Below are 26,511 nucleotides of genomic sequence, written 5' to 3' on the forward strand. Positions count from 1 at the left end.
ATAAAATTAACTGATTCTTGTTCTCTAAAAGAAAAATGGGGTAGCTGAACTTATTAATATTTCACCTCTTTTAAGACATAAAAGGCTGTTCCCAGCTCTGGGTGCCCCTTTAGTTGTACTAAAAATGAAGTAGAAGTGTAAACTCCAAAGGTGTGTCTTTTCCTTTTTTATTTTTCAAGTACTCACTGTTATTTCAACAACTCTTCATGGATAGCTGTAGTATCTGACATGTTAGCAAGTGAATTACAGCAAGATTTTTGTTTTGTTTTAAAATGCCTCCAGGCTGATTTCTCTGACTAGTAGTAGTGTGTGGAGGTCACAGCTATCACAGCCACTGTTTTCCTTGGGGAAGCTGGAGCTTTCTGCCAAATTGATCAAGAGGGGCAGGGACAAACACAGTGAGAAGTTGCATTCAGAGAGACTTGCCTTCAGCGTACAATGTTGTTGTTGTATTTTAGGAACCATGTGGAAGGGAAGGGAGGTATTAGTCCCTGTAATCTGTATTCTTTCTTAGTGGATGCTTATGTCTTTCTGCACTTGGAGAAAGACATCTACTCAGAATTTAAAAAAAATTAAGAAAAAAAAGTAAAATGTTGTAACCTGAGTGTGGTTGGGTTTGATTTCAGTGAGAGCCAGATTTCATGCCCTGTGCAAATGTGCTATATGTAAGTACATTAAGAGAGCCTGTTAAACAACAAAATATGATTAAAGCAACCCTTAGTTAGACCACAGGATTATGGTAAAAACCCCTATAATGTTATAAATTAATTATTCTTTCTGTTCTAATTAAACATTCGCACAAGCCTCTGGATCAGCTGCTGGGAATCTGACAGAAGCCCTCCCCTGGCTTGGTTATTGGCCCTTTACATCTGCCTGGTTTTTTTTCAACCCCCAAAGTGTTGTGAAGAGCATAGAGATAGAGGTGTGGGGAGGTGGTGTTGGGAACTGCAGGCTCACTGTACAGAAATACATCTCAGTGGCAACACGCTCTGCGCTAGTTAAGGAGGGCCAATACGCGGGGAGCATTGATGGCATTCCCACAAGAAAAGGAAGTTGTGCACATCATAGAATCATTTAGGTTGGAAAAGACCCCTAAGATCATCAAATCCAACTGTTAACCTAACACTGCCAAGTCTACCACTAAACCATGTCCCTAAGTGCCACATCGAACGTCTTTTAAATACCTCCAGAGATGGTGACTCCACCACTTCCCTCCGCAGCCTGTTCCAGTACTTGACAATCCTTTTGGTGAAGAAATTTTTCCTAATATCTGATCTAAACCTCCCCCGGCACAACTTCAGGCCACGTCCTCTCTTCCTATCACTTGTTACTTGGGAAAAGAGACTGACACCCACCTTGCTACAACCTCCTATAAGGTAGAGCTGACTCAAGTGTTCCTGGTGATGCAAAATAAGCAAGGAAATGTATAACAGTATAGCATTGATTTGAACGGTAAATTACAATGAGCATTAGCCAAATGAGAAGTATGTTCCCTGTTGGGACAAAAGCAGCACGAACATGGAGAGAACAGATTCTTGCTAGTTTGCGTTGGCCGAGTGTGCCAAGTATTGCATCACAATGTTAATGTTCTGATTTTACGCTGGGCATTTTAAGTATGTGCTCTGTTGAGTATGTGTATTTGCTTGTGTCACTCTTTCAGTCATCCTAATATGTACTGTTATGGTAGGAGGCTGTGTATTCATGGCAGAGTTCACAATAAGATTCAGCGTATGGTCACTGTCCATAGTGGCGGTGTGCGCAGCTTTCCTGACAACTGGAGCTCAAACACAGGAGTAGTTCAGATAGGCCTTGTGATCTAGAAGGATGTTGAAAAGATCTGATCTACAGGATATTTGTTGCTGTTTGCCTACTTATAATTAATAATAATAATAATAATGGCACACAAATAAGAAGTGTTGTCCAACGGTTTAAAAAAAATCCCAGAATTTAATTTAGATGCTGCTCCTGCATTTTTAATTTACATATGCCACTGTTTCCTCCCTTTGCCGGGGGAGACATTGGATTATATTATCAGTTTGTTCCACATACGTTTTAAAATTTTGCTTTATCAGAGTAGAACAACACAGTATGCCGTAGGGCCACTCTCAGTGTTTTTTAAGAAGCTTTTTAATGCCCAGTGGTTAAGTGATACTCAGTTAAATCTCTTATACCCACTTACCAATATTCTGTTTACAAATGCTTGTCTAACAGAAAACTCTAGATTTGACCCAAGAGTTACATCATGATGAGAGGTAACTGCATCGAGGGCATAAATTCCCAGTCAGAATTTTAAACCTTACTCATATTTAAGGTTATGCTGTTGTTATGAGAAGACAGAGGTTTTGGGTGTAGATTTTTGTTGGAGTGGTAGAAATAGCATGTTATGACACTTGCTTAGCATGCTTCAGTAGCTAAGCAGATCAGGAAGAGAAGGGAAGCTTAGAAATTAGGTTATTAGGTAGAAATGGCAAATGTGAATCAGCACACTATCACTAGCTCAGATGTGTAACCAGAAATTTACCCCTGGATACTAGGCAAGCACCAAAAGCTTCAACACAGATAAGCATCTGGGCTTATCCAAACTTTTAAACTGGAGATTGCACCTAGGCAAAAACTAATACAAATATTCTGGATTTCCAACATCATAAAAAGCAGCTTTTCTTGCAATGTAGTGTTACCTCATTTAAACAAAAGGCTTACAAATTACACCTAACCTTTCGGTTTGTAGCAACTTAGCTCTTGACAGGATTAGTGCAATTTATTTCTGAGACTCACAAATTGGTGTTTGTACTGTCTGCTATGTGTAAAGAGATCTTTTAATATAACGAGAAGTTCAGTTTTACTGAAGGAGTTCTCCTGATGCACTTGCTCAATTTTTTTTCTCCTTCCTATGCCTACTTTGATGTCTCTTAGTAGTCTTGTTCAGTTCCCAGAAGGCACCAGAAGAATCTGTGGTACCATGACATATAGCAGGCCAGGGAGAGTTTCTGGTAGCAAGCATTATAAGGCAATTCAAGGATGAAATTGTTGAATTACTGATGATAATGTGTAACAGCTCATATAAAATTGCTTTTGTACCTGAGGACTGAAGGGTGGCAAATACGATGCAAGTTTTTAAAACCCATTCCATGGAGAATGTAAGCTTTTGGGTGGCATATTTTTGCCAGGCAAATTAATAGAAACCTTAATAAGAATAGTATAAGAGGACACCTCATACTGTAGACTGTCTGTAAAGTGTCAACATAATTCCTTTTAAAAGATAAATCCTTCTTTACAAACCTGTTTGTAGGTGTCAACAAACATGTGAATAAGGATGTTTTATGTGACATATTTTGAATTGCCAAAAGAGTTTTCAGAACACCAGTTGGCAAATGTTTTTAAGAAAACTAAATTGGCAGAAGAGGATCCTGACATGCCAAAAAGATGCTTGTGAAGTGAGCTGAGGAAGTTTGCTAATGGTGAAGTTCTTCAAGGTAGTGAGGACAAAGAAAGACCAAATCATTGTGAAAGACCTTAATGAGACTGAGAAGCCAGACAATAAATGGTTGGTGAAGTTCCATCTAGATAAATGTAAAGTGATGCACGTGCCAGAAAACTTCACAAAACTTCATGTAGAAAGTAATGTGCCATGAATTGGCCATTAGCACTTGGGAGTGAGATCACAGGTTTATAATAGTGTTTCCATGAAAACATCAGCTCAGGGTTCAGTATTGACCCACCCTGAGTATTGTATATGGTTCCTGTCCATGTCTTCAAAATACTTGATTGTATTTGTTAAATTGTGGTAGAATTGAGAAAGGCAAAAAGGATGCTCAAAGGAATGGAACGGTTTCCATGCACAGAATGACTGAGCAACACAGAGATAACTTGGGATGTGGTACAGGTCTTACAAAATTGAGTTGGATGGAGCTACGTTTAACCAAAAAGAATTGTTTCTTGACACAGCAGATTTTAGGCATTGGAACTCAATGCAGAGTGCAAACTGTTTTACATCAGTTCAGGGAGTGACTATGCAAGAAAAGGTCACTGGTATTTACCAAATACACAGAATGTCAACCTGGTGAAAATAGGGGAAATATGACGTATGTTTGTGCTGCTCCTGTTCTTCTCTTGGTAACTACATAGGATTGTTTGGGGGGATAAAATGATAGGCTAGATGGAGCTTCAACACAGTTTAACGGTTCTTCTATGCTTTTGGATTGTCTGTTGCTGCATTTGCATTTTTTAAGTGCTTTGAAAGTCATTGTTGTCAGTCTCAGTAGTTGTAGAGTATTCCTCATGTCTGCATGTTCTGAAATCGGGAAATGGAAGAAGTAGTAGTAGATTACTGCTGAAACCTGTCAGGATTCTGTTAATCTTCACTCACTTTGATAGTTTGGGTGGTTTTAAGGAGACTTGCTGCAAAAAGATAGTACCTTCAACTTTATTGGAAAGACATTTTTAAATTAAATTTTTTATTAAACCAATTGAAATAGGAGAACAAGACTGAAAGGTTTTTAAACTTAGTTATGGCTACCAGAGTGTTGTGGTTTAACCCCAGCTGGCAACTAAGCACCACGCAGCTACTTGCTCACTCCCCCACCCCTACCCACTGTGGGATGGGGAAGAGAATTGAAAAAAAGTAAACCTCATGGGTTGAGATAAGAACAGTTTAATAACTGAGATAAAATATTATAATAATAATAATAATAATAATAATGGTTAAGCAAAAGAAGATAATGAAGAGAGAGAGAAATAAAACCCAAGAAAAACAAGTGATGCACAATGCAACTGCTCACCACCTGCTGACCGATGCCCAGCCAGTCCCCAAGCAGTGATCCCGGCCTCCTGGCCAACTCCCCCAGTTAATGTATTGAGTATGACGTTCTATGGTATGGAATATCTCTTTGGCTAGTTCAGGTCAGCTGTCCTGGCTATGCTCCCTCCCAACTTCTTGCACACCTCCTCGCTGGCAGAGCATGGGGAAGTGAAAAAACCCTTGACTTAGGATAAGCACTACTTAGCAACAACTAAAACGTCAGTGTGTTATCAACATTATTCTCATACTAAATCCAAACCACAGCACTGTACCAGCTACTAGGAAGAAAATTAACTCTGTCCCAGCCAAAACTGGGAAGCAGAGCACTGTGAATTGCTTTATTAATTCCTCCTGTAACATAAACAACGTAGTGCAGATTTATTTTTGCATTTGTGGTAGCTGTTAGCTTCTGTTATTATTTTGTTTTATAGAACTGTTTTTTAAATACTAGTGCTTCCCACTGGGCAAACTATGCTGCGTCATTTCCTAATATATACCTCAACAAATTACTCTCTCCCTCTTTCCTACTCCTTCCCTCCTTCCCTGCAATGAAAAAGATGATTTTGTGTAGTGATCTGAGATCAGTTTACCCTGCAGCATTAATCTTCTAACAGAGAGATACTATTTTATTTTTCCAGTATGCTGTAATCCACCCCAGTTTCTGATATATTTAAAACCTATTAATTGTTAATGTTGCACTTCTTGAATTCTAATCATGACCAGACTGCATGCAGGGCTCTGGTTTGGGAAGGATCATTAACCGATCCCCTGGGGATCCCGAGTGGTACTTTCTGGAAGCAGCGTGAGCTGTATTATTTGTGTAGGTTTCTGTCCTTGTGCTGCTACATCTGTTTGAAACTGGGACTTTGTGCATAGTCTGCATTGTATGGTTTTGAACGGCATTGCCTAACACTAGTGCTGTGGATTGTTATCTGGAATGCACAGAGGAATCATTGATCACTGCTTCTTTTTCCCTTTTTATTTTTTTTTAAACGGGACTGCAGACGCTAGTGGGTATTTTTGCTATTTCTTTTCACCGATCTCAGACACTTCAAATGGTTGAGGTACTTTTCAGCATTACTCTTTTGTTCTAGATTACCTGATCTAACAATTAATAGTTAAGTTGAAAAGCAAAACATATCTTCCATTTAAAACCAAACCCAAAACTATTCCCTTAATGATACAGCAATGTTTTAATATATATTATAAATGTAATAATATATACTGACTGGCATATCTACTATAAAATGGATGCTCAAAAAACTTTTAATATGGGTGTATAATTGTGATAGATTATGCAGGGTGATGCAATAAATGGTACAAGTCAGAAACAGTATTTTTTTTGGTTATATTTTAAGCTTTTAAACTTTGGACTGTCACTATATTCTAGAAACAGAGGAAACGGGAAATAAGGATATTTATCTTAGGGTTTTTTTAGACTTTATCACATTCATTGTAAAAACACTGTGTCATTTAATAATTCAGTAATTCATTCTCGATGAAGTATTTTTACTTTTGTAATTGTCTTAATATGGTACCTCTTTGGCTATGAAAATACTATTTAATGGCAAAAGCTGATAAAAATTCTATTATTACTCCAGAAAATTTGTTAGCAATGACATTTACAAAACCATGCATTTGGTTTAAAAGGAATGTAGCAAGAAACCTATGTATCTGTAGTCCAAAGAAATTGTTAAGTGTTTAATGTTAGCTAATACATTACTGGAGAATGTCTTCTTAGGCAGATACAATGCAATCTGTTTTTCTTGCATTTGTGTATTTGTGCATGTGCATATATGTGAAGAAAATGCTCATTAGTGCAGGCTCCTCTGGAAGCTTAAATGCATACTAAGGGAAAATTACAGTCTTTTATCCTCAGATTTAGAAAGTCTGGAAGCAGCTAATTTACTGTTACAATTCTTTAACTAATGAATCAGTAACTTTAACTTTTCTCTCTTCCTTTCTTAAGTTGGTTCAGTATCAAATATGTGATGTATACCACCCAAGATTTAACAGCCAGGTGTAGTTCCTTCAAATAGTACTGTAAAGGGAAAAACCCATCACTGTGACTGCAAAGCAAGCTTCAGAAAAATATAAGTTTATAAAAAATTGAACTATTTTCTCCTGAGCTATTTCAAAAACAAAGTTGGGAAATGAGCACTTATATTTTCTTGTAGACTGCCATTTTTTGTCCTCTCCTCTTCAGGATCCATTTCTCATCTTAAACAAGGATGGAGGACCACATGTGCACAGATGCTCATAGGACAATTTTGGTTGAAAGGGACCTCAGAGGTCATCTGGTCCAACCTCATGCTCATAGCAGGATCAGCTGGGAGATCAGACCAGACATTCTGTTTTATTTGAATTAGAAAAATAAGTTTGAATCTTTTTGAGTCAGGAAATTAATTTTAAGCTGTACCATGCCACATCAGAAAAAACGATATATTATGCTTAACCGAGGCCTCGACACAGTAGCAGTTATAAACTCTGTTTTCTTAACATCCAGTGCTATTCCCCAGCTCCAGCAGTGTTAACAACAGAGCTCTCTGCGATCTTGAGGATATTCTAAACTGGTGACCAACAGGAGTCCTGGTATTTAGCAGAGGTGTAATAAGTTCCCAGTTCCCAAAAATTTAAATCCCAAATTTAAAATTAATATATTCAGTGTATCACCTATCTCACATTTTTCACAGTGTTAAAATGTTTTCTGAAGCGTGGTAACTTCAGTACCCTTTCCCAGTGCAAACGCTCCCTGCGTGCTCCTCTGAACTTCAGCCTTCACATGGGCTCTGTCACTCATCAGTTCTGCATGGAAATGTTTGGGGATTGTGACCTTTTTTTTCCCAGCAAGTGGAGTTTCTAATGGAGCCTGCAAAGGACCTCGTCTCACAAAGAGGTCTCCAGGAGAGAATATTTTCCAAATAAGTGCTAGTATCTATCATGGAACAAAAAAAACAAGTAGAGATAAATGACAGTGATTTTTTAGGGGGCAGAATTTTTGAATGGTTTCTTATAATGTGTCTGTTGGATCAGCAGGTGATAGGGGAAGGCTTTCAGGGTACTCTTAGCAATTCAGCTGCGATAGCGGGGCCCTGAAGCACAGAGGATATGCAGGGTTGAGGGGGGAACTGTTCAGTAGCCTGGGGATGGCAGCAACAGTGGAGCTGCCTTTTCTTCATAAGTTCTGGCATGCTACCAATTCCCTAACCTGTGTTAAATCTAATTATGATGAGGGCTGAAATTTTGTTTCCTCCCGTTTATCTCAAAAAAGTAAAGAAAAGAAAAAGCTTCCAGCAGGAAGTGTTATTTTTTATTTTTCTTCTGTACTGTATATTGTCCTGAAAAGTTGTAAATTGATTATTGTTTGTTCTCCAGATGGATCCTGTGCAAAAAGCAGTAATAAACCATACATTTGGAGTGTCCATTCCCCCTAAGAAGAAACAAGTCATTTCCTGTAATGTCTGCCAGCTTCGCTTTAACTCTGATGTGAGTATTGGCTATTGTAATTCCTTTTTTTTTCTTTTTTTTTTTCCTGTACATTAGGTGTAATTAATATAAACCTTTTTTTAACAAACAAATCATTGCAGTTCTGCCTACATTCTTTTCGTCCTGCTGGGCTGGTATTTTGTCCACTCAGAGGTGGAAGTCCATAAAGGTACATGACTCTTTGATTTTCTTGAATGGGTCTGGCACAATATCTAATGCCGCATCCATTGACGATATCCCAGTTGACAGTCCAGTAACCTTCAAGAGGTACTGCAAAAAGAAATGTTTTGTTTTTTTTTTTAAAAAAAGGAGGGGGAGCAGACAGAAAAGCTTCCCTGTGAGTTCTCCATGTCATAACTGCTGTTCTTCCAATAGAAATATCTTTTTCCTGTTGTTCCTACATCCTTGCTGATAATATGTCTTCAGATTTCTTAATAAAGTCACTCTTCCAGTAGCTTTAATTTGTAATAAATATGAACTTTTACATCTAGCTGTCTTTTTGAGTATGATAACGTTCAAGGAAAGTGTTTTCTGAGGTATAATTAAAAAAATTGCATTACAAAAGAGTACATTGACTGCTATGTTTAAAATACATATATTTTTCCTGAGTAGCTTGAAAATTAAAGAAATTTAAGAAAATTATGTCTAAGAAAATTATGACCTTTGGCACTTTAAAAATATGTATTTATTCTTGGAGACTACTTACTAATGTCATTAAGCTAATGAAAAACCCCACCAATTTCTCAGGTTTTTTGTTGATCTCAAGTGCAAGAACAAATCCTTAAGTGATGTGTTAATATTATATATTTTGCTGTTAGAATTTCAGAAGTAGTTTGCAGATACCTCCTCAAAGCCTTTGAGTACTTGGTGCTCCTAGAGATTTGCAGTAAAGCACCCATACCTATTATTCTGAGTTTCTTTGCCTCTATCATTCCACTTTGAAAAGCGTTTTGTAAAGTGGTTTCCCCAGTTTCACTTTCTTGTCTAGGCTGGTAGGGATTTTGAAACAGTGCTCTTTTACCTTCAAATTAATTTCTAAATCTGTCATCTTCTGACAAGCTTATTAAACTTTCTTTGAAGTGGCAATATCTACTTAGTTAACTGATTTCAAAACTCATTATTTAAAATTTAGTTCACTTGTCTTTCCTCTTTAAGGTTAAGATTTAAAGTAAAAAAATCTTTCTGCTCTGATACTTGGTCCAGATACCTACTTTTACTGATTAAGCAAAGAACCAATAAAGTTTTAAAAAATTTCCATGGGCTCCATGGATCTGAATCTTGCTTCTGAGCTGCCCTTACTGTGTCACGAGGGAGGCAGCTCAGCCTGTTCCTGCTCTTCCCTCTCCTCCTGAGGTGAGTCCAGGGTCCCACTGATGATGAGTCCTGTCCCTCGAGGAGTCGCTCACTTTGTCTGCACCAACATTCAGGTGGACAAACAGCACTTCAGGCAGAGACGGATTGAATTACAACTTAGTGGCTCAAAACAAAAAAAGAGCAGAAATATTATATCATTTTGTACATCTGCCAACCAAGCAATTCTTCCTATCTAGACTTACAAACAAAGTAGAACAAAAAGTGCATATTGTATTCTGCTTTCAATAGTGGCATCACAAAAGCATGGCAGCGTATGCCCTTGTTTCTTCTTCTGGGGCGGGTATATTCATGCGATGTCATGCTCCTTTCTTTCTAAATGTGATCAATATGCTCAGTTCTGGTTACTAGAAAATATCGTCATCCTTCTGTAATGAATAGTTGTAAGAAAAGATGAAGCATCATGACTGTGCTGCTGTTAGTGATAAAATGCACTTCCTTACAGTTCTACAGCAGTTTGCTTTACCAGGACATTCACAAACAACCTGGAAATTTGATTTTAGAATGCGCTGAGGTTCTAGTAGTGTTACTAATACCAGAAAACACTTAAATATAAATTTAAGGTTTACAAATATTTCAAAACCACAACATACAGGAATATTTGGAGAATGAGTTTTCATAGTATAGCACTTCTATTTTAAAAGCTTTCTAGCCTTTCATTGGATTATTCAGCTTCTCCTGGGAAGCTTTTAAATCTTTCCTCCATGTTCAGTCTTTTGACCCTAAGAGTTATTTATCTCAGTGTGTGTTGCTTTTTTTTTTTTTCCAAGAGAGGGAGATCTTATTTTATTTTCATATTATTCTCACCACTCCCTCCCCGCCCATAATCTGTGTTGTTATAATTTCACTGAGGTAATGCTAATGGCCTTTCAGCTAAGTTCTGCAGACTCCTATAGTTCTTTCTTAGGTTGTTAAAAGCTCCTTCACAGAAATAAAAATCTGGAGTGTTTGCTTGTATTTTTCTTTTTTGTCCCTTTATAATGTGAAATTATGCTTAGGGGGTGGAATAGTCTTTATAATCCATCCTGTGTTTATGGGTTGGGAAAAGGGAGTTGGATATTTGTGAACCTTGTAACTCTTGAATCTCAGTGAATCAGTTCTACCATGTAACATCCTAAGAAGGTATTGAGAGCCTTTTGGTTGGCACCAAACTGTGATAACCTGCATTAAAACCTTGAGCATAGCACACTGAAGAATAAGATTTGTAGTACATCCATTTCACACTTGCAGTTTCTTCTAGCTCTACAAGGCTGATATGGTCCTTGTTGTTGATGGGCATTTTCTTCCTTTGAACTTCCTTTGACCTAAATTATGCAGGCAAATGAAATAAAAATGACAGAAGTAAGCTATTAAGTAGTTTTGTTACTTTTGTTTTCCTAAATGAATTTTAGTTGCATGGTGTTTGAAGATTCTGACCTGATTCTAGTAGTGCTTTATCTGTTGCATGAGTAACATATGGACCAGTAGATATTCATCTGTGAGAAGAAGAAAATTGGTTTCCTTGCCTGCAATCTTTTCCTCACACTGTGGACACCCACTGGTCTGGATCAATAGACCAAAAGATTCAGTCTACTCAATTTATAGTTGTCAAACCTTCCACTAAATTAATACAGTCAATTGCAAAGGTTTCAGTTTTCTTCTGCTAGTGTGTCTGCAGGTTTAGCTTTGGTGAGACTGTTCTGGCATAAGATTCAGAGGCAGGGATCTGTAGCTATCTGCAGGAAGAGAAGGTCTGTTATCAGGGATGGAAGGAAATTTTAAAATAGGTTGTCTTTAATGTGGGAGTAAACTTCTAATGTTGAAGTGATGCCTCCTGTATTTTAAAAAATAGAAATTGCTAGGATGATGCTATTTTTAATTCTACGATATTATAATTTGAACAGTGTTTCCTAGCTGAACTCTTCAGGATCTCCCAATCAATTTTTAAAAGTACAACATGAAGAAAACACCTGTATACAAACTCTAAATTCAGTCTAGTTCTAGCCTGATCTGTTTATCCTCTTCCAAAAAAGAAATGATGGGTTTTGACTCATAGACATTTTCATAGACATTTACCATCATACTCTATTTGTCCTTTTCTAGAATTCATTAGCTGCAGTTTGGTCAATTTGGAAGTTGTGTTTTTCTGCTAATGAATTCTGGCACGAACAGTTTGAGCACCCCTTCCAAGCTCTGTCAACTCCAGGAGAAACTGTAGCACAGAAGAGATGATCCAACATCTTAAGAAACAGAAAAATAAAATGCCATCTCCGTGAAGTAACACCAAACTAAAGTTGTTTTTACAGCCTGAACTTCGAGGTCCTTGAATGGGAATTTTATCTGTAATAGTAGTATTGACCTGACAACAGTGATAACTGAGGTTGCTTCAACAATATTTTTGGTGTGATCTAGTTAAGATTCTCTAGCTGGTACTTGGAGTGGGATTGGGTGCCTAAACCTAAGTGTCTTGTTGTTTGAGTATTTGAGGTATCTGGAACATCCACACCAGGCTGGTAGACCTGACCTCCTGACCTGCAGTTGGAGGTCAGGCAGGGCACCTGAGGACATACCAAATTATACTGGATGCCTGCTTCTAGAACTGAATCCCCAATCATTAGGTTTGCCTTCTATTTTCTTTTTCTTTTCCTCTATATTTTTCTTTTTTTTTGGAGCGGGGTGGTGGGGATGGCAGCGGGGGGAAGCAGGATTTAGTCAGGAGAAAAAGCATGAAAAGAATAGGAGAAAGTTAATTGATCGCATGATTATGATACCAGAAAACTGGGAAGTTAGTAGAGCTCTCATAAATTCAAAGGGAGTGAAATGGCAAAAAAGTGAGGAAGGAGTAGAGAAAAGGCTTTCTCCTAAACTGGTTTTTAATGATGATAGATACCAGGAGTCAACTGCTGTTGAATTAAGTTGGAAATCTCAGTTTAGGAAGGATAATGTTATGAGGATTGGTAGTTGATGAGATTGATTAGTCAGAATAGTCACTGAGATACTTATTCCAGCCTGCTTAAACTTTATTCTGTTATGCAGAGGAACATACTTTTTTTTGGAAAACTGTTTAAAAAAAAAAAAAAAGCAATGCCATCCATTAATAGTTACAGTTGGATTTGCTCCAGTATATTAGAATAAACACAGGTGTTTCCATCTTGGTGTCAAAATATCTGTTAACACCATTTTATCTTTTAATTTCTACATGATGATGAAACAGGATGTGTTCCAATGCGGCAATGACTAGTGTGTCAGTAAAGCTCAAGCTATGATCTTCTGTTATAATCCAGCTCAGAAAAAATAAGAAATATCTCGGTTATGTTTACTACCACCAGAGACCATGCAGCAGAAGAGGAAGAATCCTCTTCACGGAACAGATTGTGATAGCGAGTCAGATTTTACACTTGCTTAAAGGCCATCAGAGCAAGGGATGTAACTGTATTCCACCAAGAGGAAGCAAGACATGCTGAGAAAGATCTAGCTTAGCCTTTTAAAAAATATTTTTTTTTCCTTTTAAGAATTATGGGATTCCTTCCAAACCCATGGTATATCTATGTGTACTATAGATAAGCTTTGCTAAATAAGTTTTCATATTCATTACATAGGTCTGGCTTGCTGATATTAATTGTTTATATTACAGACATTGTAGCAGAAACAAAAAGCAGCTTGAGTGAGTTTGCTGAATCCTTATGATACCTGTAAGAGGGTCCAGTAGCAACAGGGCAAGGGGAAAAATGGCTGTTTGCTATCCCACATAGATTCCTTCTCTGCCTACTCTTGGCTCGTCCTGTCTCATTCCTCCTGGCCACCAGATGACTCTGCAGCATCTCCTGCAGCTGCTCTGTGGCAGTAAGTCTCTCCAGCAGCTGTGGAGCTTTGGCCAGACCGTCCCCAAGATGTGTATTATACATTCTGTTATGGCATCTGACACTGTAGCTTGCAGCCATAGGAGAAAAGTGAGTTGCAGTTGCAAGGATGCTTGTTTGGCTTCTGCAGAACTGCTTGTTTCTCCATATCTATGAATCATCACCTTATGTTCAAGTAACTTCTCTCTGCTTTTCTCCCTCCTTATTTGTATTGATAGTCCGCAGAGCTTTTGGAGCTTGGGCACTATAAATGATGTCAGTGTTAATCCAGCCCCTTTCCTCAGCAGCCAGACCTCTCTGTACTCCAAACTCACAAATATATTATGCCAGCAGTCCAGCCAGCAGTCCTCATGGGTTTTTGCTCAGTTTTTTTGTTTGGTGGTGGTTTTTTTGAAAGCAGAGTTTGTCATCTGTTGATCACGTCTAGGAGTATCTGCTTCCCTCTGTTCACTTTCTGTTTCAGGTAGAAAGGTCTTTGACTGTGATACATCCTGGTAGGTACCATCTTGTTAATAGGATATCATTTGATTGAAATAAACTTGTGTTTGCACAGTGTGTTGCTCTGTGAGTAATGACTGTGAGTTGGTACTGCTTTTTGATGTCACCTGCAAAGACTCAGAAATGAAGAAAAAACACCTTGTAGACAGATCAGAAAAAGCAGATGTAACAGTTGGCCATTAAGAGATGCTGAAGGTCATCTTATTGTTGAATGCATTTATAGCTAATAAAAATGATGTGATGATAGTGATCATCTCTTTCAAAAGCCAGAAGGCAAATTTTTGAAGTTTAGGCAAGTATTACCAAATGTTAACTTTGCAAATTTGAGTGAATCACTCATGCTGTCAAAACGATAACATGCAAAATAATCAATAGCATCAAATAAAAATCTCCAGAACTGTCATTGTCTTTTGTCAAATGTTTTACATTTTCCCTATAAATAAGACTATTTATATTGATTCTTTGGGTATGGAGGGTAGTGAAGCGGATAGGAGGTAATTAAAAGCATAAATCTCAGGAACTTGTGAAGGTAATTTTCTGTTTTGCAGACAGAACTGACAAAATGATGAAAGTTGTTAGCTCCAACGTGACAGAAATATTGCACGATTATAGGGTACAGGGTTATAACATGCTGAAAGTTCTGTTCAAATAACAGAACAGAACTATTTAACAGAACTATTTTAACTAAGTTTGGTTAGATATTTAAAATATGAGTTGACTTCTTATGACACGGCTGATCTTCACAGCTTTTTGATTTTTCTGTGTCCTTTTCAATAGTAATCTGTCTTAATGTTTGGAGCAATTAGGTTTTAGAAATCCACTGAGAACAGAATTGAAAAAATAATGTATAGCTTTGGTATAACAAATGTATGAAGACTTCTGTTTTGCAGATTTCTTCAATTACATCTATTATTAATATCAAATGAGTTAAAACTAAATTTTTCAACACAGCTTCCTAATTTATCACTTCATGTGATTTTTATTAGTCTAAATTCTTCTTAATTTATATATTTCTCACATAAATATGCATACTGTTGCAATGTGGTTCTAACAGGTAAACTATGTGAGAAAACATTTGGTAGACCTCTAACTATTTTCAGAAAGGGAGCTTTATAGTTTAGGACCTGCTGTGAATTAAAATGACAATATGTTATGGATATAAATACCTCTGTGCTTCTCCAGTCTTGCACAGTTAGATGCCTTCTCTAGGACCACTGCTATTGCAGCCATGTCAGGAGAGCTCTCAGGGATGCTGCACACACTTCTTCATTAAACCACTTCTCCTTATTCCCTAATGTAACACAATTATGGGTAACCTAGCTACTTCCACGCTAAGAACTTTACCTGCAAAAACAATGAATTTTTTTGTACTTGAGACTATGTAGTTATGGTGGAATGATGTACTTATCAGGAATTCTGGAAGTCACGGCCTTGCTTAGATCCATGCTTTTACAAGAATACTATTACTTCTCTTCCAACACTACGTAGGCCTTATTTGTGTCTTTCAGATGCAAATTCTATTGATTTCAAAATAAGCTTGGGTAATTCAAGCTGTTGATAATTTAGGATGAAGACTTGAATATTATGAGGATGTTGTAAATATTCTGGAATAATTATAAAATAAGGAAATTCTTTATTAATGATATGCTCCCTGGAATTGGAATCAGCTTGATGTATAAAAGTGGGCAGGTACACAGGTGTTGAGAGGTGGTCTTTCTACAATGTACGTTATATTTAGGACATGTTAGATTTTTTTTATTTAGCTTAGAATTATGTAAAACTTTTTATGGTATGCAGGAGGAATTTATCTTTGTAGATACTCCAGAGCAGAATAGAAGTTTTCAGGATTACTACATATCTGTTAAGTCTTCCAGTTGTAAATTGTCTGTGTGCTTGAAGTGGTATTGGCAGAAGCTTTTGTGGCATTTTCAACAAAATACTTTTCATTGGAGATTACCATTGTATTGACACCAAATGAATACAGCATTTGAGATAAAATTGCTGCTGAGAAGACTTCCCATCCAGGATGGAATTCCTGATTTAAAAAGATGTAGTAGCAAGGGAGAAGAAATAGGAGGCACGAGGCCCCATGTTCAGTTCCATTTAGTTATGGCACTCACCTGGTATTGCAGAGCTTAAGGCATGAACCCAGACTTCCCACGTGGATATGTCAGAGCCTCCTTTTATTTCTGTATTTCTCCTTCCTAATGTCATGCTGGTCTACATATTTTTAATTTTATATGTTAATTGTCAGACTGGATAATGTGGTAGCAGATTCAAGCATTCAGCTCAAGCGTTGGTGGTCCAATGGTCTTATTTCCATCAAGACCTGTTGAAGGGCTGCTTCAGCAGTTTCTGAAGAAACCTGAAAAAATCTTGATCTCACACACATACACACTGAACCATTAAACTTAGTCAAACCTTGCATCAGGTTGTCATTGAAGGGATCTAGTAGGTTAATATTTTGTCTCTTTATGTAGTAATAAATTCAGTTAATTAGTCATTCACACACCAAATAGATTCTAAAACTCAGTCATTTGTGAACTGTCAAAATGAATAGTGCTGATTTCAAATATACTGTCAGTCATTGCTCCTGACAGGGATAATTTTCTGTAATCTTTTGTACTGCAGTCTTACCTGAATTTCAAAGTTTTCTTAAAGGTAATACCACTATCAATGAATCTGTATGATCTGTATGTTTCCTGGTTATCTGTATCTTTCTATATACACATATCTATACATATACACATATTTAAGTTTATGCAAAGTAAAGCTACTGAGGTTATTTAAAGCACTATAATATGCTAATGATATTCACATTTATTTTAGAAAGGATGCTTACATGTAGAAGATAAAGATTTGCATTGTTGATGTTTTATTAGATGCAATCTGGTATATAAAGCTAATATAATGTATGTAGTCTCACAGTGTAACGTCCTGATGCTTAGATTTCAAACTTAATGATTTGAAGTTGAAAGTAATAATTACCTTTAGATTTTAAATAAAATGTAACATTTGGATCATTTGTGTGTCTCAATGAAATATATTTTTAAGGGAGGAAAAACTTGTCTTTTCTTACAACCAAGTCATTAATCCTTATAGTAAAAGTTATAAGGTTTAATTGGTAGGGGTTTTTTTTAGTTACTACTTAAAAAGACTGTGAATGGAACTAAAAATCTAGATTGCTTAAAGGGAGGATGGGCATCATCCCACCATTTAAGGTGTAGAAATGTGAAAAGCAATGGGAGAAAAGTGCGTATTTATTTGTCTGTCAATGATACTCTTAATTATTTGCAACTGAATTGAATACAGCTTCTCACTAAGCCATGATCTTCTAAAGATTTACACATATGTTTAGTTCTTAAAATATGCATCCTGTTGATCAAAAAATAATGCCAGGCAAACGCATAAACACTTTTGTAGAATTTGGCAGGTCAGTACAAAGATATTTTTTGCGTGCTGGTATGTAATGTCACATTTATTGCAGCTTAAAGCATTTCCTCTTCATTAAATCTTACTAAGCAGTCCTTGACAACTTTCTTTACTTTCTAGTAAGTAGGGGGATTCCATTTTAAAATGTCGCAATGCATATATATCAAGCTAATAGGCCATGGTCTGTTTTAGAACCAAGTGGAAATTAGATTTTCCTTTTAGGTAGAGAATTCTTTCATATGAATTATTTTCTTACTCCACTTTTTCAAAAAGTGTTCTCATTAACCTAGTAAACTTTTAATTTAAAAACTATAATAATAATAGAAGTTCAATGGTGACATTTAATTTTTATTATGTAAGCAATAAATTTAACTTAATCTGTTTATTTAAAAAATTAAATATTCCAATAATATTGAATTGTGGCACAGAAAAATTATTTTACTGTAGAATTGATTCAGCCCTACAGTAAATGCAGCCCTATACACTGGAATAAAGTATTATGCAATTAAAAACCATCACAGTACATGAGTACAGAGAGTTTCGTTAAGGTTACATATTTTTATTTTGGCTTTTCCTAACTTTTTTATGTTTTCTCAAATATTGTTTTGATGATATGGAATTTGCATAAATTAGTTGTACTTAGTTTAGTTAATGTTAATGATGATCAAAAAGTACAGTCAGTATCCATTTAAAATATTGCATCCCTAAAATAATTACTTTTAATTTCATTTCGTATTTTATTGGGGTTTTGTATTAAAACTAGTAAATTATGCTTCTTTTATACATGTGACTTTTAAACCTTGTGTTACAGAACTTTCTTTGGATTATCAGAGCAAATGAAAACAAATGTTCAGCTTCTTGTCTTAACGAAAAATTAAATTTTTTTTATGTCATGGTTTATTTCAAAGATATGTTTAGTATTTCAATTATGTGTGTTACAAAGCTCGTAACCTATACTGTATTGCTGTATTTGTGTCAGAAACGTTTTAAATGGGACTTGGAGCAAATACGTTTGCCTTTAATGTGGTACTTGTGCAAATATTTTATAAAACTGGGGTTAGTAATGATCAGGACATTAATAATCAGAATAATTGGTACCAGTAATAATCAGAACTTGCGTTCTAATTTGAGATTCCCACAGCATCCTTTTTTCTTTTGCTTACTAGAACTCCAGAAAACTCCAATGGTTTTTCTAACACAGTTACACAGAACACAGTTCCATGTTGATATTGCATTTCAGTTACCAAAAGGCAACTGAATCAAATGATTTATCCTACAGTGGACAATAAGCAAACTCTGAACTTCAGGTGTATCTTGAAAGGGTTAGAAAATAGTGCTTATGTGGCTAGGAAACATTGCTTCAGTATCTCAAGGAATGCTCCTCTAACTTCATATTTGAAAAGAACTATCTGTGTTTCTACTCACAGGACAGAGATGAGTTGAAAGAGCCTAAAAAATAAAGGTTTAACAAAATCCAGCCACTGGAAGTTGAAACTAGGCACATTTGGTTTAGAAGTAAATGGTATGTACTTAACTGACAAAGTGAAGCACTGAAACAATTTACCAAAGGTAGATTTTCCATCCCTAGCTACTTTAAAGCTGAAGCTAGACAATTTTTTTCCCCGAAGGAATATGGACTAGTTCAAACAGTTTTGGAAAAGGCTGGTGTTTTCAGAAGCCCTACTTAGATGGTCATAACAATGCCTTTTGGTCTTACAGTATACAACTATGAATTTGATAATAAAAAGATTATAATAATTACAAAACTTAAATCAAAAGTGAATCCCTTGACCACATTTCCATGAGGCTTTGCTTGTGTTTATGAAAATCTTAATTTTAATTCTGCCTGGGCTTGTTTGTTCTCAACAGGTCTCATGTACTCTATATGAGGATTGAATGAAGGGAATCAAAGACTGTAGTAGGTTATTACTGATATTGCAGGCATTGTTATTGCAAATATCAGCAGAAAGGCTTATTATCAAGGAATTGACTTACTAAGTCTTTCTCTTGAGTGCACTTATGTCTCTTATGTTATAGCTTTGGCCTCAGGCAGCATATGATCCTATCAACAGCACACATATGCGCAGAGCATAGAGTTCAAATATTTAAAGGGACATCATCAACTTGAGAATGCTTGAGTGGAAAATCTTGCACTTGCTATTATTTAAAGTTAGAACTATTGGAATGGAAATAAAGTTAGAACTATTGGAATGGAAAAAGGGTATATATATACACACCTCAATTTTTAGCTGCACTTTTTGTACACTGTAGCATGTGAACAGTCCATTTAATTTTGTTGATGGCAAACCCTCCTTCTAGTGCATCAGGCAGCAACAGCAAAGCTTAAGAGAAATGGACAAAATCCAGCAAGGGCGGAGAGAGACAGGGTGAGACTCCTGTGCCTGTGAAGGCCCATCGACGTAACAGGGTGCAAACAGATCTGTGCTCCTCTACCCACATTCAGAACTGAAGAAGTCCAACCCAGAAGTTGACAAGTGTCCCTTTAAGTAGTGCACATAGTAGTAGTGGTATAGCTGTTTAGTTGTTTCTTTATAATCCTTAAATTGTGTTTGTAGACGTGTTACTATTTCAGATGTTTTAAAATCAAGAAATAGTCTAATAGCAATTGATGAGGAAACTTTACTGGTTTTATAATAAAGTTTTTTAAAAAAAAAATCTCAATTTCAAAGGTATTCAAAGTAAAACTTATCTAGCAGCCTTTCTTACTGAATGTTTGCTTACTGAAATGTATAAAAGAAAAGATTCAGCCACAACACATCACATGCACTACCCTTTCAAGGTGGAAAGCACTGTGTTTCACAGGGTGTATAATCACTTAAGAAGCTTCAGTGTATACGAACTTCAGTCCTCTTTTTTAAAGGCAGTTCTCCCATCAGTTTTTACAGTGCATATAATTTTTTTTTTTACACTCTACCATATGATAAAAATGTTATTACATGCTGTCCCAAGGTGACTCTATTGTAGTGCCTATTTCTGCTGATCTTAAAACTATTTTCCTCATTATGGCAGTATTCTTTATGGAATTCAAACATCTTACATGTTATAGTTGCTTTTTATAAAAAGCATGTGTCTTGTTTCATGGCTTGCTTCATTTAACACAGTGAACTAAATAAAATAGTCCTAGTCAACTGAGGAGAGAAAATGTGTTTTTGCATGAACATAGTAAAAGTTTACTTGCACTGATGTTTTTATATGCCAGGTGCCAAGGTGTGGTCATGAAGCATGCTTTCTCTGAGTGTTTCACTTTGAAATAAACTACAATATTAACTTTTTCAGTTAATATGTAACCTTCAATAGAGGTGCCTAGTAGTATGTCTGAAATAATTTTTAAGAATGATGTTTGGAAATCCTAATAAAGCAAAGCTATTGCTGAATAGTATAATGTTATGAAAATAGACTGTGTTTTGTATAAAATTACATTTCTTACCCATTTTTGGTAAGTTAATTTCTTAAGAAGTCAAGAAAAACATTTAAATTCATAAGCTGAAATTTCCAAGCTTTGGAGTTTGTATTAAGCATGTAGTTCTTCAGTTTTGCACCTAACAAAGTGGCCTGATTTGTCAAGGCAGCTGGTTATGTAGAGTCAGGAACAATAATGGGGACTCAAAATCAGTGAAAAAACAGGCATTTATTTATGTGTCTAGCTTCAGCTGTGCAACATCAGAAACATTGACCTAATTTCTGAAGATAGTTTTAAGACAAAGGTGAAGTAAACATTACCTCCTAGTACATTTCTACTGTTCTGTTTGGGCAGACCAAGAAGAATACATTATATATAAAGCACTTTAGGAAAAAAAAAAAAAAGAGAGAAAAAAAAAGGTAATAAATATAAGTCCCTCTCCTTCCTGTTGTTCAGGTTCCAATTTTCTTAGTGTTTGGAAAAAAATATTCAAGGCAATTTATAAAACAGTCAAGACAGATAAGCATTTAGTTTTCTGTGTTTTACTTGGGTCTATTGAAGTTTATAGGTATGGTGTTTCTTCATTTTAACCCTTCCTGCTTGATCTGATAGTGAAGTCATAAAGTCACTAATGCCTGTTTCAATTGCTGTTAGTGTAATGATGAAAATACTTTATGACTTCTGTACTGGATCAAACAGAAGGAAAAAATGGATTATTTAATCATGTTACAGCATGGTACATCTTTCTAACTACAAGCAATAAAGACTAGGGAACAGTACATGAAAATTGAGTAGCATCTTTCTCAGTTGAATGTGTTTACATTTGTATAGAGCTTTAAATCTTTAAACACCATAGAAGCAAAGAATTACATTAGGAGTGAAAGAGCTTTATATAATCTCAAAGCCTCTTTTTCGAAGTTACTGAAAACATGTGCCATTCATTAAAATCCTGTCGTTTGAATATATAAGAATTTACATCTAGGAAAACTGTTAGCATAAAGCTACTAAAATTTTCTAGGTGGAATAATATGGTGCCTACTATTGAAAGTGTCACTTTTCTGCCTTGTCATCCATTGTGTTATATAGAAATACAGAAAAAAGTGAGCCTGATTTGTTCTCCTTTGTAGAGCCAGGCCGAGGCCCACTACAAAGGAAGTAAACATGCCAAGAAGGTCAAAGCACTAGAGGCAACGAAAAATAAACCCAAAGTTGGTTCTTCCAAGGACAGCGCAAAGGCTAACTCAAGCTGCTCCACCACGCCAGTCACAGCCAACATCTCTGACAAATCAGGTCAATGAAAACTTTTTGTTCTATACATTCTTTATTTTCTCCTTTTTTGGTGTTTGTATGAAATAATCTGGTTGCATGACAGTGATGTTTTCTAAACTATTTACTATACTTTCTTGTACAGAATTGATTGGTTTGATATTATCAAAGTGCTTTTTCACATCTGTGAAACACCTGGTGTCCCTAAAAATGCTTTTTTTTTTTTTTTTAAACCTGTGAAATTTACTCTTATAAAGTATGGATGTTGTTCCTACAACAATAATAATGGATGGATGTGGGTGGAGGGGCAAGTCTGAAGCCCAGGAAACCTTTGTAAGAAATTTTTCCTTTCTGAACAGGGTGAAATTACTCAAACAGGAAAACACACCTACAGAAATATAGTGAAGCCTTGTGTCATGGATATTTCTTGACTTCCACAGCTCATTAGTGCTTCAATATCACTTCTTCCCCCACCCTGCCCCATTAGTAATCGGAGGAAGATCAGTAACACTAATTGCAGTGGAGTTGCTTGAGTCTCTTTCTGCTCTGTCAGTGTTGTGTTACTGAATGAAACAGGAGAATTTCCTGAAATGACAGTCTGAAATACTGTACTTGTTATCCAGGAGAAAGCACCTACTGTGGGCTACCCAACTGTTGGTCTAACAGACTGCTTCTGATAAATTTGCTTCTGCCTTGGTAGCCATTTATTATCCTCTTCACTGGAGCTGAGCTTGACTCAGATGCCATAAGGTGAATGACACAGACAGTTTTCTGACACACGCACCAAAAAAAAAAGGAAAAAAATTCCATATCACTGGCTACTTGTCATTCTGCTCTCTTCACAGCAGTGCCAAAACTGCCTTTGTCTGGGTCCTTAGCAATGACAATGGGCCCCAAATTTTGTGTTGGTTCACCTAGCAAACCACATTTTAGGTTTGAGAGAGATAACATGAATCCAAGTAGCATCTTCAGGTAAACAAGCCATGTTACTATAAAACAGTAGCAAACTACTATTTATCTAAATAAAATGTGGACTACTGAATGGAAAGAGATTTAAAATACTTGATAAATATTTTACTCTCTGAAATATGAAAAATAGCTTTGGTTAAAGTAGCTTACTGCTCCAGGTGTAAACTGTAAGAACTCAGACAAATGCTTAAGTAAGATATCAGTTCAAACTTTAGAGGATTTAATATAAGAATGCATTCTGTGATAATGTGTTTGTATCATGCGCTCCCCTGCCTGTGCCAAAGGCTGAGGGCCAAATAACAAAAGTTTCAGCATCTTTACAAACTCTGTCATCTCTTCCATAAGTCTGGATCTGTCTCGTGTTTCCTTTGCCAGACCATGAGATCTGTCCGTGACTCAATTTTCTTCTCTGTGCAATTACCTAAAATAATTCACATGTCTACATTCAGTTTTTCATAAAAAAATCTAATCAATGGCAAGGGAAACCTGCTCTTGATATTTTTATATTGCCCTGTTTTGACAGTGTGTTGTGGTTATGCTATAAATTACTCTGCACAAATTAGACAGATTACCATCTGTGTCTGTTGGATTATACCACTGCAAGCGTTTCTACATTAAAAATAAATCACAGTGGCGACTTAGTTAAACCCTTTCTTCCCGTTAGGAGAACAGTGGGATTCTCTGTGGAGGGGAGGCTCCTCAGGGCCTGTTACTGCTTTACAGGAGATTGTGGATGGGATGTTTGGGAGGACAAAAACCTGAACCTGGAGTGGCAAATTCTCCATATACACAGGGAATGCTGGTCGCAGAGGTGGGGAATGGCTTGGAGACTGGGTTTTTTACCAGGCTATGGGCTTGAAACCAAACCATAATTTTGTTCAGCTACACTTTCCCTTACAGAGGCTATTGTTCATCTGTTCTTTAACATATGTTTAGTTCTTTAACATAATGCTTATTGCGGCTACAGCAATCACTATGTTGTTTCTGGGAATCAGTGGCGGGGGTTTTTTTGCCTTGGAGCAAATTAACTGATACCATTTTTTCTGAGTATTTTAACACAGGTTTTGTTCTCTGAGAAATGGATTATTACTATATATTAAATCTACAGGTATATTTTAGTTTTCCTTAAAAGATTTCTGATACTAAGAGTTTCAGTTCGTGTGTATATTTGTGGTCTTGGTTTTTTTATCCTGATTTCCAGAGGAAATGAGACTTACAGTCACATCACCTATCCTTATCTCTGTTATTCTCTGACCCCTTCAAAACTTTGACTGTATTGCCTAGTGTCAAAAAAATTCATGAGATGAAGGGGTTTTAATGAAACTCCTAAATTTTGATGAAAATTTGCACCTAGGTGGAAGAGAAGCCATGGTTCATGCTGAGAGATGCTGCTGTGTGAGCTCTGTTTTGCTTGTCCTCCTGACTGGCCAGGCACTATGTTTGCCTTCAGGACCGGGGATTTCAGAGTGTGTATGTGTGCTGTAGGCCTGAAAAACTTGCATTAGAAGGACATAATGTAGGGGCTAAATGGAATCAAGGAAGGGAATTAAATTCCACCACCTGTGGAGCTGTTGTTTAACCATTGTACTTTGGAGAATTTCTAAGTTCCTGAGAAATGTTTATCAAGAATTAAGTCATTCCTGGTGTCTTTTTCTTGAGTATGGAAGAGGAGAATGAGCAGCTGAACAGAGAAAGCGGTTTTAAGTTCTTGTGTTCCTTTGTTATCTGCTGTACTTCCACTGGTATTAGTGCAGAATGGGTAGGGAGTATTATAGTAAACTGATAAACTGAATTTACTGTTCTCTTATGTAGGTCTGCTAATAAAAGGACACAACCGGCACAACTAGCAGCCTTTTTGATGTGCTGTCATTTTGAGTGACATAATGATGAATGATCTGGAGCTCTCCAGACTGAACAGTTGCTATATATTGAACTAAAATGTCAAGTTAAGTTTGCTACAGAGCCGTGTCTTCTGTGGGTCAGACAAAGTGTGAGATCCAAAACACTTATTTGTCACAAGTCACTATTGTATTAGTAACAGGAAAAATAATTTCACTGTTAGCTCAGCTTGTGTGATGACTCGATCAAAGGCAAAACCCAAATTCATCCAGTCATTTTTCAAAACTTATGATGCAGTGGTCTCTCTACAGCTGTTCCTTTCAACTTGACAAGTATGGCTGCTGGTAGAGCTACAAAAGTTAAATTAATCTTTAAGGTCTTTGGGGAAGTTTCCAGAATAATGTGGTCTTCTGCAGACAACAAGAGTGGTTGCAGCCGAATGGAAAGGGGTGACTGGAACTCAGTCTGAGCATGATGATGCCCAAGTTGTGAGAAAGTGGTCTTCCCCGCTGATGTTAATAATACATCATGACTCAGAAATTATTTTTGTAAATTGATAATCAGCAAACATGTAACGATAAAGCCATAGTACCGTAATGCTGAATTGGCTGCAACCTCAGGTAAGTGGATATTGATGGGTTGGATTGCACAAGTTTTACATCCTAACATGATTAGACTACTATGTGATCTTATTTTCTAAGTGGACAACTCTTCACCATTTTGAAAATACTTGTTTATTGGTACTTGTAGGTACCACCATCCTATCCTGTTCCCTGTTTCTGCAGACAGGAAAGAAAATGCCACAGATGATGTGTGACAAGGTTGTTGTTCCCCTACCTCTTGTTGGGTCATGTCTGCTTGTCCTGGTGGGTATTTGCAGACTGGAGGTGTTCATAGGGAACCCTTTCATAACCTGTCTCCCACACAGTTTCTCTAACCACTCAGGAAAAGTCTAGTAATGGGTATAGAATAGCTTCATATGCTAGAAAATCACTACTGTGACACTGCAAGCTTTTTTGTAGCTACTTTGAGATGTGGTTACAGAACAGGAGCATTAACAGCACTGAGAGCTGCTCTTTCACGTGGGGAAAAGATTCCCTTCCATCCCTGTGGAAGCCCAATATTTTCAGGATGGCTTCACACAGAAGTATACATGTATGTATGGCATATATGTATGGCATTGCTTTAGAAAAGGGCAGGGGTAGCAACCAGTACATAACACAGCTTACAATATTTAGAGTGTGTTTTAAATATAGCTCTGAGAATGCAATAGAAGATGGTGTCTGTGATCCCAGGTCAGCATAGTCTAGATGCTTACAGTGATGAGTCTTTTAGGAATGCATATGATAATAACTGGATTGAAATGTCACTGTTTACTTATCAAGCAAAGAGGGATTCTTTGATCATACTTCCAAATCAAAATAAATAGTTCAGAATGAAGCAGACAGATGATGTGGTATCACCTTCTTTGCATTTTGCTTTGATATAAAAATCAGGAAGTAAATGCAACTGTTTTATTAAACTACACAAAAGAGTCAAAACCAGGTTTCAGATTATAAAAGTAAGGTCATTTTTTTTCCTGTCTTTGATCC

General features: G+C 36.6%; 1 protein-coding gene across 4 annotated transcripts in view; it reads left to right on the forward strand.

The window, feature by feature from the left end:
- Positions 1-26,511, forward strand: part of ZNF385B (zinc finger protein 385B) — a 176,162-nt gene that overhangs the window by 128,256 nt on the left and 21,395 nt on the right. For all 4 annotated transcript variants that reach the window (XM_075028326.1, XM_075028325.1, XM_075028327.1 and 1 more), the window contains 2 exons: positions 8,174-8,284; positions 21,973-22,135. In XM_075028326.1, coding sequence (XP_074884427.1) covers positions 8,174-8,284; positions 21,973-22,135 — 274 coding nt within the window. The remainder of the gene's footprint in view (positions 1-8,173; positions 8,285-21,972; positions 22,136-26,511) is intronic.

This window comes from Buteo buteo, chromosome 5 (assembly GCF_964188355.1).
Source record: "Buteo buteo chromosome 5, bButBut1.hap1.1, whole genome shotgun sequence".
NCBI classification, from domain to species: domain Eukaryota; kingdom Metazoa; phylum Chordata; class Aves; order Accipitriformes; family Accipitridae; genus Buteo; species Buteo buteo.